The 14,933-nt window shown below is 36.0% G+C and overlaps 1 protein-coding gene across 1 annotated transcript in view; it reads left to right on the top strand.

The window, feature by feature from the left end:
- The window catches only part of EPHA3 (EPH receptor A3), a 432,183-nt gene extending 426,118 nt beyond the window's left edge, over positions 1 to 6,065 (top strand). Inside the window, exons 16-17 of the mRNA XM_004371373.2 lie at positions 23 to 178; positions 5,859 to 6,065. Coding sequence (XP_004371430.1) covers positions 23 to 178; positions 5,859 to 5,964 — 262 coding nt within the window. The 3' untranslated portion in view covers positions 5,965 to 6,065. The remainder of the gene's footprint in view (positions 1 to 22; positions 179 to 5,858) is intronic.
- The last annotated feature ends 8,868 nt before the right edge of the window (positions 6,066 to 14,933 follow it).

Genomic DNA, 14,933 nt, shown 5'->3' with positions numbered 1-14,933 from the left:
TTTTTTTTTTTTTTTCTTGCAGGCCATCAAACCTTCTTCTGGACCAAAGCAATGCCGACATCACTACCTTCCGCACTACAGGTGACTGGCTTAATGGTGTCCGGACATCGCAGTGCAAAGACATCTTCACAGGTGTGGAGTACAGTTCTTGTGACACCATAGCCAAGATTTCCACAGAGTAAGAAAAGTTTTTATTAAGAAGAATGAACGATTCTATACTTTCTAGCAAACATACATATTTTGAATTAATGTTTTATAAAAATTTTAATTGGGCCTCTGAGTTACTTATTGTCTCCTCTCACAATTTATCTGGGCCCTAGGTTTCTTTGTGAACCACATCTTCTGGATTCTTGTATCTTGATGTATCTTCCTCCCTCATTGATTTAAGTCCTTCTTCAGATATACCAGTACATATACACCTGTACCCACACCCACAGACCCAAGACACTGATTTAAAACATAACCAGACATAGAATAATGATAATTATTTTCTGGCATAGTTTTATTCACAAAGAACTACAATTGGGAACTGGAAAATGAAGAGCTAGAAGCCATACTCTGCATCTCTCTGTATATGAGGGCCAATTTTACTCCACTTTTTGATGGGACTACATCACTTTTGCTTTTCCTGCTTTTTCTCATTCTCATGCACATAGCTAAAAATGGCTTTCTTGACTCTTGGTCATATGGCCTCATAGTACCACTTAACTGACTGGAGTCTAACTCTCTGAATTCTAAGTCTTCAGGAGAAAAATTCTGATGGGCTCAGCCCCACCCATAGGTTGGCACTGCCTGCTAATCAAAAGGTCCACAGCTCTAATCCCAGCTCTAATAATAAGGTGGAGACTCTGTGGGGTAGTTCTACTCTGTCCTATAGGGTCACTATGAGCTGGAATTGACTTGAGGGCTATTTTTTTTTTTTTTTTAAATCATTATTTGCTAAAAGAATTGGGTTGAGAGTATGAAATTGACTTGAGGGTCTCTTTCCTGAGGGTAGCACTGAAGACTTTCCCAAACGAGAAGGATTTGTGCTGGGAAGATGCATCAAAAGTTGTCTAGAATATGCTAACTTACATGTTCTGTTTGGAAACTGTGTCCATCTTTCTGTCAGAGTCTACCTGTGATCTCTGTTACATTAAATAAATTCTTTAGTCCCCTCAAATTCTCTTCAGTCCAATCCTTTCCAAACTAACGTTTGAATACGTAAATGCTGTTGTTAGACATCATTATCACCCTGTCAATCATTTAAACAAAGCCACCATGGAGAGCAACAGACTGGACATCAAAAAGGAGAGTTCAGCATAATTAATAGAGATAGAAATGCCCAACAAAGAGATAAATACATTTATAGTTTATGGTATAACAATACAATAAGAATCACATAAAGCTGCAAAAGAACCTACAAAAAGGGTTTATTACTATTGGAGAGGAGAACTTGTTCTTAAAAAATAAACTCACCCTAGTCTATTTAACATGTGTTGACATTCCTGTTTGAAGTATAATGTAGTGTTTATTGAGATTTCTGATCCAGTAGACAATTTGTTTTGAGATTCTGTGGTAGTTATTTTTATTAGACATAATCCCAGGATATACTGAGATATTTAAATACTTTTATAAATTATTATTTTAGTATATAAACTGTTAGGGCTATGATATACAAGGCACCTGCTTTAAAGCACAAAAGCACAGCAAAGAACAAACATTACGTTGAATATTTCTGCACCATTGCCAGATTTACAAACGCAAACTTACACAAACGTTTTTTAGCAATAAAATATCAACACTCAGGGCTTTCAGATAATGAAACACTATATTGAACTGGATGAGGCAGAACACAGTTAATAAGATTAACTGCTAGTTCACAATTTAAATATAGCTATTATAAGCTTGCGAATGCAGTAAGAATATTATTTGCTAAAAAACGTGCAATGACAGCGTTTGTTATACTTCCAAGTTAATGATGTATTTGACTCAACAAACCAGCGTTGGACGTTAGACTCTTTCAGGCTGGTTAGAATATTTTCATTTCATTATGATTACTATTTAAACAATCTGTGAATATACATCAAGATGAATGTTGACTTTTCCTGAGATTCTTGGCTTTTTCAAATTTGTCCTTTATAGAAAAAAAAAGATCCTGATATCTCTGTATTTCACCTTCCCAGATGGTTTTTGATTCTTCTGTCCTTTCTCTTCAACTCAGGAACAACACAGAATCCACATTTATTGACCTAATGCTCCTTGGAAGGAATTGTTATTCAGGATCTTTGCAGTGCTGTGTATATCATACTCCTAGTTTATATTACAAAATGAGAATTTATTAAAAAAATTTACTATGCTCATAATTTGGGGCCATGGTGGCACAGTGCTTAAGCATTTGGCTGCTAACCAAAAGGTTGACAGTTCAAATCCACCAGCCTCTCCTTGGAAACCCTATGGGGAGGTTCTATTCTGTCCTATAGGGTTGCTATGCTTCGGAATCAATGCAACCGCAACGGGTTTGTTTTATTTTTTTTAATGCTCATAATTTGGGTAAATTTAATAAACCAGCATTTTCACCTTATATGCTATGAAATACTTAGCTAGATATTTTACTTTCTTCTTGCAGTCTTGAATTTATTATTTGAATTTGATTACCTTCAATCGCCGTTTTTCTTTTTTTGTTATCCAGATTCATTTTAGAAGATGATTTGTTTAATCAAAAAAAAAAAAAAAAAAATCTAGAACGTTTCCTATAGATATGCCTTAACAGAGAATATTGATTTTTTTTCCTTTCCAGACTATCCAGTCGGAGAAAAAGCTCAATAGAGCTTTATGCTAAATAAAAATTAATTTATTTTAGTTAATTTAGGTATTTCATTTATATATGAATTACTTAAATCACCTAATTTTCAGATAAAGTCCCCCAAAACCTGCAGTTTTATTCAATAAACCTAACATAATTTTTAAAATATTATTTCGTAGTCTAAGATGGATTCAGGAAGTTTACAGTGGACATAAGGAAAGGACAAGAATGACTAGAATCTGAAGGGAAAAATCAACAATGTGTGAAATGAATATTAGGCAGATTAATTGCTACTGTGTCATCACCCTGCACCCTTGGATACCATTTTCAAAACGGCACCTCCTATTCTTTGCCTTTGAAGCAGTAGATACCACATCTGCAAATTGTGCTGCACTTTAATCTTGATTTTTTTTTTTACCACTCTTCTGAATAAGATAATCAAAACGAGCAAAAGGGAGTGTTAGCAAGACTGCAACAGCTATAAATTTAGAACTATTTTGCCCATAGCAGGGTGGTGGGCGGAAGACATTGATGGGGTAGAAAATGTCAGCTAAGGGATAAACTAAAGGGGAAATTTCTTTCTTTATCCCAAAGTTCAGTATGTTCCTTTGTATTAAATATAAAATAAAAATTTATATATCTGTCCTATTATATTGAGTTTCTGGAAGGAGAATCTGAGTCAGTTTCATGCAGAACATTTCTTGGCGAGTATGCTTGGGAGCTACATCTGAAAAGGACCAATGAGGGAAAGACTAGACAGAGGGTGTGGTCTCAGTCCTTTCTATTGGGACAGGAGTTCTGGAGCCAGGATGACCTTCCAGAGCTGTTTCAGTTTGGTCTCTGAGTTCTCTACACTCAAATTTCTCAGAGGTCACAGAATTAGCATACTGCACTGGAGCACTTTTTCTGTTTTCTCCATCATTTTGTTTTTTAAGCTTATAACATAAGATAAATGGGAGAAATAGAAAAAAAATCAGGGAGTAATAAAAATGTGATATAGAATTTGAAGAAAGATAAAGGAAGAAAATCAAAGAGTGTAGCTCTATTGACATCTCTTCTGTTCTCTGCCTCTAGACTCATAACTTGACTTTGTTATAGCATGGGGACGTGTGAGGAAATGTTCTTCATTTTAAAGTTAGATCCATAATATATAAAGAATCAAAATGCCATGAAACACACATCCTCAAAAAACAGGGCAAGAGATAAACATAAAAGGTATGTTAGCAATCAATCATGGGATGGTGCAGGACCAGGTAGTGTTTTGTTCCATTGTGCATGGGGTCGCCATGAGTTGAGGTTGGTTCTGTGGCAGTAACAACAACTCTAAGTGAAAGCGCTCAGTTTTACCAAGAGAGTGGAAGGTCTGATGTCACCATACTTCAAAATTTGCCTTTTTAGTGAAGTGAAGGCAGCTAAAGAATGTGATAAGAGAGGACCCCAGGCAAGATACAAGTTGTCCATAGAGAATTTATCAGCTCCTTGAATGGCAACAAGGAGGGATCATGCAGGTCATCAGGAACTGCATTCCCAGCCCAGGTGATAAGGATACAACGTGGTCTTGATTAAGACCATGTTGTTTAATTAGTTCATGCTAAAATAATGTGTACATTACTTCTCAAAGGGTAACCTATTATCTATTTGCACGCCTTTATTGCTTGGGAACTCACTTCTTAAGGAATTAATTAGTTCATTTCTAAGCAGTTGAACTCCTAAGTTTTTCATTTCTTTGTTTATGGTTGCTATAAAGAAATAAGCTCTGGGTGTGTCTTTCCTTTCTCAATTGGCCTGAATCTCCTTGCCAAATGGTCATTTACTACCCTGTTAACTTCCTAGATAAACATATTTTGGATTATTGATTCATTATTTTAGTAAATACATGTTGAGCAGGGTGCTGTTGATAAACAGAATATAAAACCGAGAAGAATTCCTGCTTATATGAAGCTCACCTTCTAGTGGGACAAGCCAAAGACTACAGAAAATACACCTGAAAAGAAGGCAGTATGCAGGATGGTGATAAATGCTTTGGAGAACTGTGAAACAAGGAAGGCAGATAGGAAGAGCAGGTATAAGTGTGAGGAGCTCTGACAATACTAAAAAGGAGGCCCAGGCACGGTCTCATGAGAGGGTGATATTTGAGCAAAACTCTGAGTGATTTGAAAGCACGACCTAATTTCTTGAAACAAGAATATTTAATTAGTTGTTTGTAGATATTTCTCTAAATCATTTTTCCCTAAATGAAAGTCCTTTTGTAATTATAATCATTTTTTCCACAGCTGGTTTCTAATTTTGCACAATTTGAAATTTAATATTATTGATAAATACAGATATATAGTTCTCATTTTTAATTTTTTTGAAAGAATAGTGATCAACTTTATACTTTAATTATTTATGGCTGCATAACAAACTGCCCCAAAACTTAGAAGCTAAAACAACAACAATTTACTAGTTATCACAATGTTATGGGTTAGGAATTTGAGCAGAGCTCAGGTGAAGGATTATTCTGCTCTAGTATGGGTGTTGACTGTAGTAGTCAGCGGACAGACGGGCTTGTCTGGTATGGAAGGTTCCAGAAAGCTTCATTCATATGCCTGGCCTTGGTGTCATGTATAAAACAAAAACACCACCTGTATAGCTTCTCCAAATTGTGGTCTGAGGGTAATCAGACTTCCTATATGGCAGCTGTAAGGTCCCAAAGAGGGTGTTTCAAGAGATAAAACGTTAAAGCTGACAGTTTCTTGAGTGCAGAAACTAAAACAATGTCAAGTGCAGGTTTGAGTGCAGAAAGCAAAACAGTGCCACTTCTGACATATTCTGTTAGTCAAAGCAGCTCCAGAGCTGGCCCAGATTTAAGGGAGGTGATAAAGCCCTACAAAGAATTTGTGACCATCTGTATTCTTCCACAGAATAGAGGTGGATTAATCAGGATGTAACACTTGTGCAATGCAAAAATCAGAAAATTAGGTCTAAAGCACTGGGATATAGGATTGTGGAAGTTCTGTTAGTTGAAAACCTCCTACTTATGTAATCTCCAGGAGACCATAATTCTCACCAGGTATTTTCTCCTTTTGTACAGTGACATGAAAAAGGTCGGAGTAACTGTGGTTGGGCCACAGAAGAAGATTATCAGTAGCATTAAAGCTCTAGAAACACAATCAAAGAACGGTCCAGTTCCGGTGTAAAGTGCTACTTCTGGAAGGAAATGGTGGCTGTGGAAGATGTAGCATCACTTTGCAGACAGATGATAATGCTGGTGATCCTGGAGGAAGTTCCAAGCCCAATAAGACACTCAGATATGAGTACAAATGCCTTAAAATAAAATTGAAAAACTTTTATTTTCCCCTATCATTTAGTGGATGGGTGGGCGGGAGTACGTTGTTTTGTAATTGCTTTCTTATGTTAGAGAATGGATTAAATTAAAATTATTCAATGCAAAATGGTGAAGAATTAGCATAGAGCCATTGATCACAAACTGTCATAAAAGTAAAACAAGTGAAAGAACAAAATGGTGGCTTTGTTTAGCAATAGCCACAAAAGAGAAGACTAGCAATATTTTTATACACAGAAGAAATGTGCAACAGGTATTTTGTTTCTTTAAAAAGCAAGCAAAAGAGAGGGATTTATACCTCAAACTATCTGGCCATATTTACTACCTTATTGTATTATTCTCTTCTATCTGTTAAAAGTTGAAGTTTGTAGTTGTTTTAAGTACTACACATTTTTAAATTGTTAGCTTCCTTAAGTATTATCATGTAAAAATGTGTCTTAATTTTTGAAAACAAATACATATTTATTTTCTTTTGAATTGTTTTTATTATTTTATATTTATGCCTTGGTGATTTAATTTGGATTTGTTACAGCCAAGTGCCAAATGGTCTCTCAAATTGTCAGCAGTAGGAAAAATGGTTAGCTAAACATAGAGAACGATGGATTTGTTTCCAGATTTTTTGAACCATCTACTTACAAATGTATCTATAGGAGAAAATGAAACCCTTTCCCTGTTCATATACTAATTAAATCTCTCAGAGTCAGAATTATTCATCCATTTTTGTCTCTTCATTTCTTATATACAGTATGCTCCTAAATTAGTGTAATATGCTGGCTTGTATGTAAAGGATTCTTAACCAAATAACATACTTGCCCTGTTCTGGTGCTTAGCAGACTATCAGCTCTCTTCCATTTGTGAAGGAGCCATGTTAGAGCTCCTGAGTAGAGAATAGCTACACTGTACAGAATTGGATCCTATTTAGATTGTTGCATTAATTGGCAGCATAGCCAATAGTTCAATGCATGAGTCAAAAAATCGCTTGCTGCCTGGCTTTGAAAAGACACTGTATCTTTGCTTAAACTCACTAAGGTGTTTATAGGAAATGATAACTGAACTATTTACATGCATCACTGGGGTATAGGGTCAATTAATTAAACACTGTCATCATCAATACCAGGTACAATTATCTTTAAGAGTCTTCCACTACAGTGCACCTATTGTAATTTTGATGTCTAACTTAAAAGCATTGAACTTCTTCACATTTATTGAGCATATCAATTTCAAAATAGCTGGTCATCTAGCTAATTACTAAAAATCTGTAGGCAGTGGAGAGATCTCTTTTTACAGGGATTTAGACTTACTGTTCCATAAAAATGTACTGGTGGTACAGCGGTTAAGCACTCTGCTAACAGAAAGGTTGGTGGTTTGAACCCACTAGCTGCTCGATGGGACAAAGATGTAGCAGTCTGCTTCTGTAAAAATTTACAGCCTGGGAAACCCTATGGGGCAGTTCTACTCTGTCCTGCAGGGTTGCGGTGAGTCAGAATATACTCAGTGACAGTGGGTTTGGTTTGGTTTTGGTTCCATAAAAGCCAATTATAAGTATGCTCAGTAATATTTGAAAAGGTGTACCTGATGAAGATTTAGCTACTAATATATTCTGAAGCAGCATTTTAACTGTCTATACTTTTCTAATGCTGATATATTGATCATTTCATGGGTATAGGAAATGCATATAACACTAGAATAAAATGGATAACACAATGTTGCAACCTTAACATTCTTATGCAAAATGAAACGCTAATGAAATACTGCCCACAATCACAGTTCAAAATTCACAAATGCTAATCTGTTGTAAATTTAGTGTAATAAAGCTTAAGTTGTGTTCCTTCAGATATGAAATTGTTTCTCAAATTCTGGAAATACTGCTTATAGTAAAATCAACCTACTAGAATTCTTTATTGGATGTATAAGAGCATGAACTTTTTAAAAAGATATATGGGATTATAAAATTAATCACAGATTTTACTTAAAACTGCTAGCAGCAGGTAGAAAAATATTTTTTTAAATAAACATTTCGTGTTGTGGAATGTTAGATTGAGATTTAAATCTGGTTTCAATCTCATTTCCTCCCAGACCAGTGTTTACTTTTTTAGATACTATTCTAAGCATGCTCAACAAAATCTGTGCATTTCATAAACTCATTGAAGTTGAGGATTGGTTGGATCTACTTCATTTATTTTGGCTGTGTTTTCCTTTTGAAAGTAGAGGTGTACACAATATTGCTCTTCATTTTTCAATACTTTTCTACCGGACCTCTTATAAATTTACTTCACACAATTTTTACCCTGTACATATGTAAACATAACAATGTATGATTCTTAACTGTGCGGTAGAGGTACTAGAATGCTTGTGGCCATCTCTTTGTACAGGAATTGCATTGATTTCCAATAAACAGGAAACCACAACTCCTTCACAATAATATGTACCATATTATGTGTTTTGTATCTTAAATTTAATTTACGTATATTATTTATTTCTGTTAACATACCCAGTTTATGCAGTATTAAGCATCAATTAAGCCATGTATAAATGTGATATCATTAGCAATATGTATTTACTTTAAACTTGTATTTTCAAAACATTACTCATTTAGTTTATGTTGTGCAATTGTAGATGGCCTCTTACTAATGTAAAATGATTTGTAGTGGAAACATTTATATTTTTATAATAAACGTAATGAAAATATTTTTTACAGATTGGAATACAGAAGTGGTCTTTGAAGCTTTTTAAAGTTATTATAAATATATGTGTTTATTAAAGCAGTAAAGCTATGAAATTTATATGTTGCTAAAAATGTGCTTCTTTTTCCTCTATTAGTGAGGAGAGATTTGTGTTATGTAATTCACACTTTTCTACAATTCAAATCTCATTATCAATAAGCTAGAAAAAGATCAGTAAATGTTTTCTTCATATGCTTACTGTACACAACTGTATTAGACAATTGTCTTTTGTTTACATGTAACAAAAAATGGAACAAAACAAAACAAATTAGCTTATGGAAAAAAGAAATTATTGGCCCATGAGACCGAAAAGTCTGGAGATGGACTTCCTAGATGAGAGATCAGGCACAGGTGAATTCAGCTAAATAAAGGTAAAAAAGATATTTATTCATTCAATACATATGTATTAAGGACCATTATGAGTGAGCCATTTTGCTATCACCATTTATAGGTCACCTCATTAAATATTTACAATAATCCTGTAAATGAATTTTTTCCAACTTTCCATAGATGAAATTCAGAATGTCCAAGTAATCTTGCCCTGGCCACCCTAGTAAATAGATGAACAGATTATTTCAAACTGGAATCTTCTTATTCTGTGTTCCTTTTCTAATATTATTGTTACCCTGATAACCAAATGCTCTGTGGACAGTGAAAGTGGCAACTTGCAAAAGATGATATTGGGGAGAAACTGTAGGTTAAATTGCCTATATAATGCTAGAAATCTATTTTGGAGTTCTAGGCATGAATAGATGTAGTTACTTTAGGATGGTGGTATGAGGAATGTGAAGAATGGAATGCATACAAAGACACATAAGGGAGAATTAACAGAATTTACCAATTTGATATGAGGATTTTTCAAAAGAAAGAATCAAAGTGAGCCAGAATATGTAGGTTCTGAATGTCTGTGGAAATGATAACACTATTAGTAGAAGCAGGGAATAAGGAGAAGTCAGATTAACAGCAGAACCTCAGAAAGTTAATAGCTATTAATAGGTGAGTCTGAAGCTTTAGAAAAAGGAAATCAGGGATAAAGTATATATAAAAAAGTATACCTGATACTATGTAAAAATCTACATACGTTTATTTGTAGGGCTATATACATATACTCTGAGCAGGTTTGAATTAAGTTAATGCTAGCTGCTGTAATAGTTAAATCCCCAAATATCAGTAGTTTAAAACAACACAAAATGATTTTAAAAAATAATTCAATATAGATGTTTGGCAAGAGATCTTGCTTGTAATGATTCAAAGCCTACACTTTCTCCATATTTTGGCTTACAGGACTTAGTAATCTTTTGCTTCTAACTAGTAAAATGGAGGGAGGATTTTCTGCGGTAGATTTTTATGAGCTATGCTTGCAAGTGGCACATATCACTTCTACTTTTATTCAATTCTCAAACTCCAGCATATGGTTGCCCTTAACCACAAAAGTTTTAGAAATGCAGTCTAATAACATGCCTCAATACAAGACAGTTTTTGGAATACATATAGCAGTCTCTGCCACAGCTTCTTCTTACTTGCATATATATATTATGTACAAGGCACCCATCTGTAAATTTGTCATACTATGGTGGCTTGTGTATTGCTGTGAGGCTGGAAGTTATGCCATCAGAGTTTCAAATACTAGCAGAGTCACCTGTGGTGAACAGGTTTCAGTGGAGCTTCCAGATTAAGATAGGCTAAGAAGAAAGGCCTGGTGAACTACTTCTGAAGGTTAGCCAATGAAAACCTTATGAATCACAACAGAACACTGTCTGACTCGCTTTGCACACATTATCTGGAGAGATCAATCACTGCAGAAGAACATCATGTTTGGCAAAGCAGAGGGCCTCTGTGTAATGGATTGGCACAGTAGCCTCAGCGATGGACTCAAACATTCTGGCAATTGTGAAGACGATGCAAGACCAGGCACCATTTTGTTCTGTTTTACGTAGGGTCACCATGAGTCAGTGTAGACTCCACAGCAGCTATCTGTCTGTCTATTTATCTATCTATCATCTAAGAGGCAGACAATTCTAAAGGCATTTTAAGGATACACCAGTCCCCTTTTCCCTCCACCCACTTCTTATCTCTTTTCTCTCATTATTTGAATCAAGTAGCTCTATTAATGGTATCTGTGGCAGATATAGGAGCTTGCTACTCAGATTCCCTTCAAGATAGAAGTTATTGCGAAGAGAGCAGTTCTTTCGCTGACAGCCTCAAACTGCTGTACTTTTAGGATATCCAGCAGAGTTTACACTCAAGCCATGCTCTACCAGGTTAGTGCCAGTCAATGACTGAGATGGTTGGAACACTACAGGTAGGCCATTTTTTCTCAAATAGGAGACCCCATTAACAAGGAGTTTTCACTCTTGTGTTCCTGTCATCCTGTCTGAAATTTTGACAGAGATACACTGTAGTCTGAGGTTCTTCCTGTACAACCTCCTTCCTTTGCATCCTCTCCTATCAAAGATATTAGACCTGTGTTTCAGTCTGAAGGCTCCAAGCCTTCTCTTGCTCTCTCCTTTCTATCCTTTGTAGGCATTTCCCCTAATAAATTTCTTGTACATCTGATTCTTTGTAGGTGTCTGCTTCCTGAAGTTCCTAAATTTATACAAAAACTCTCAATTTGACCAACCCAGAAAACAAAATGTCTCATACTGTTCCATCCCACTCAGTCTTAGTACTTAATAGATCACCTAAGCCACATTGCCACCTTAGGAATCCTCACATCTATCCATTTTCTCTATCTCCCACCACAACCTCCATTAGACTCTTACCACTTGCCTGAATTACTGAAGGAATCTCCTAACAAATGCCCCTGTCTTCTGTCCTAATATCTTCAACACACTCTCCAACATAACGCCAGACTAATAAGTTACAGCAAATCATAACCAATATGTTATGCAGTCCTTTATTTCACCATATTTAGAGGCTCCCCAGGATGACTTGTACACTCAAGTGCCTCAGAGGCTTGGCAGGTTATATAAATGGGTGACACTAGTAGAGAGAGTACTCCTTCCTCCAGAGGTAAACTTCTCAGGAACGAGGCAACACAGGTCTAGTTCGCTAGTGAATTCCTACTTTTTCAATAGAATCCCTAATCTGGATTTCTGTGAGAAATTTTTACATATTTAAAATATCGCCACCCATCTAATAACATCCATAAACTGAACTCAGCCTGCAGCAGCCCATTCATCATTTCTAGCATACAGAATACTGTTTAATATTGGAATATAAAACCTATCTTGAATGAAACTGTGCTTTTCTCTTGATTCTCTTGTTTGCCAGCTACCTCTTCACATTCTACATAACAGCTGTACTGAATTACTTGTAGTTCTGTAGTTCCTGAATATGCAACTTTTTTTTTTCCTCCTCACCAGAGCCTTTGACCTTTCTGCTCCTCTGTCGACAATCACCTAGCTAATGTCTATTCATTCTTTAGTTCTGCTGATATTCTGAGCACTGAGTTAGGGGTTCTTTTTCTTTCTTTCATAGTTTGTTTGTTTTTTATTTTTTTAAATAGAACTCTATGCTTAACCCTGTATAACACTTACCGTCTTATAGTGAAATAACCTGTTCTTTATGCCCCATCCCTACTCTCAGCTGTGAGTTCTTAAACAGGGACTGTGCCTTTGAAATCACTGTGGCTCAATGCCCTTTGCAATGTTTGGGACATAGTAAGCATTAAAAGATATTTCAGTTGAATTAATGCATTAACAATTTTCTTATAATATAGTAGAGATTAAGTCCCTAATGTTTTTGTCCTTAGGAGGAAAAGTATGAATTTTCCTGAGGCCAATAAACCTGGTTAATGTTATAGTTGTATATCTTGGATCATTTTACATAATGATTTCTGCTACAACTGGTTCATTTTTACAGAATTTTGTGGACTTATTTCATTGGTCTCAATGCTCCCATTTTTCTTAGTGTAGTCAAGTCGTTTAAGTAGACCCTTGAACCAGAGCTTAACTATAAAAATTCAACAAGATAAATGCAAAAACTGTTGTGATCCTTTCTAATCTCTGTTTACAAATAATGTCAACATGCCTACTAAAAACTACCCTCCTTATAGGGCATCTGGGATACACATTCTGTTGACCCAGAGCATCTAGACACAACTTGAGAAAATAAGTGAGAGAGTTAAATACATAATAAAATAAAGATTGGGGAGATTTACAAAAGACCGCACCCTGAAATTCTCTGGGAAAACCAGTTACAAGTCGGTGGAATCATAGTAATTAAATCACATTTTCCCAGCCCACCTTTCTTTTTTGAACAAAGGTAATTTTTCACGTAAATTAGAAATAATAAAAATGACAATAGTAATAATAACAAACAAAAATAAATTGCTAGATAATTTTTATTACATATGCATACAAATATATTTTATATTTGAGTGTTCCGAATAATAATAACTAATGTCAATTGAACATTTTCTATGTACCAAGCACTTAATATATATTAGTTTATTTAATTCTCCCAACTGCCCAATGAAATGAATATATTATCCACTTCACAGGTTGAGGCTTATGGTGGTTAATCAATCACACAAGGTCAATGTCTTAGTCTCGGTTCTCTAGAGGAATAAAACCAGTGAAGTGTATACATAAACATACACACAGAGAGATTTATTTCAAAGAAATGACTCATGCAGTTGTGCAGGCTGGCAAGTCCCAAATCCATGGGTCAAGCATCAGGCTTGAGGCTTCTATTGACTCATGTGGTTGCAGGGGCTGACGAACCCACAATTGACAGGTCAGGTGAAAGGCTACTGGCTCACGTCCCAAGAACCAGAGGTCAGAGAATGACAAGTCAGATGCAGGATCAGGAGAGAGTGAGCTTTGCCAGAACATCCATATATGTTGGATGCAGGCCACACCCCCAAGGAAACTCCCCTTTCAACTGATTGGCTGCTTACATCAGATCACAAAATGGAGGATGATTACATAATATCTGACAAACCACGGAGAATCATGGCCTAGCCAAGTTGGCACATAACCTTAATCATCACAGTTCACCCTTTGTCACCTTGGTACCTGTACACATCTCCTTAAACTATACATAATATCTAAATGAGACAATTATAAAGTCATACTTGTGCCTAACATGCTACAAATTACATGTGTACAACCAAAAATTCACCAGCCCCAGTTACAGCTTATATTTTATAATAAATAATGGAATAAGGGAGGGAAGAAAACAAAGATATTTGCCATATATACATGCATGCACACACAAACCAAAACCAAACCCCTGCCATCAAGTAGATTCCAATTCATAGACACACTATGGGACAGAGTAGAATTGCCCTATAGGATTTCTAAGGCTGTAAATCTTTATGGAAGTAGACTGCCACATCTTTCTCCCACCGAGTGGCTAGTTCGTTTAGCAGCCGAGCACTTAACCACTACACCACCAAGATTCCTTATGCGCAAATACATGTATAATAAAACAAGGAAGAAATTCTCCTAACAATTACAGTCCTCACTGCAATTGGTCATGTGGTTGTAGCTAATATTTAGAACTACCTTCTTCCACCACTCATTCCATATTCCCCATTGTCCTCAGTAAGCACCTCAACCTGGTTATGGTTCTTTGCCTGGTGGAGTGTATCAAACCGATATTTCTTAAGAGATTCGGCAATTAGGAGTCATGTCAGAATTGGATTGCTCTAGTTTTCCATTTGCTTTAAGGAGATGGTAGAACTAAGAGACACCTAAGGGATCTCCTGTATTTCAGACACACTCTTCTTTACTTCTGTTATGTAATATCAATCTGATTTCCCCTTGGTAATTAGGATTAATCATACCAGCCAATAGGGTAACTCCCTTCTTTGCCTGTTGATTCAGTGGCATGAGGAGCCCAAAGTGACTGGGTGGCAATCTTAACTTCCAGTTCAATGGAATCAGTGTTGTGTCTCCTAGTGGGAGCATTCCTCCCTTTGGAACTAAGACCTCTAGACCCACAGAGCGTAGGGTCACGAGGACAAAAAGCAAAATTTTGTTGGTGGGTTACTAGGGAAAATAGTGAGTGGCATCACTTCCATTTTTACTCCTTAATTCCTGGACTCATGAATCCTGGCTGTGGGAGAAATAGCACCATATATTGGATGCTG

This window comes from Trichechus manatus, unplaced genomic scaffold, assembly GCF_000243295.1.
Source record: "Trichechus manatus latirostris isolate Lorelei unplaced genomic scaffold, TriManLat1.0 scaffold00012, whole genome shotgun sequence".
Lineage (NCBI taxonomy): Eukaryota > Metazoa > Chordata > Mammalia > Sirenia > Trichechidae > Trichechus > Trichechus manatus.
This window is presented reverse-complemented; position numbering and strand designations above follow the sequence as displayed.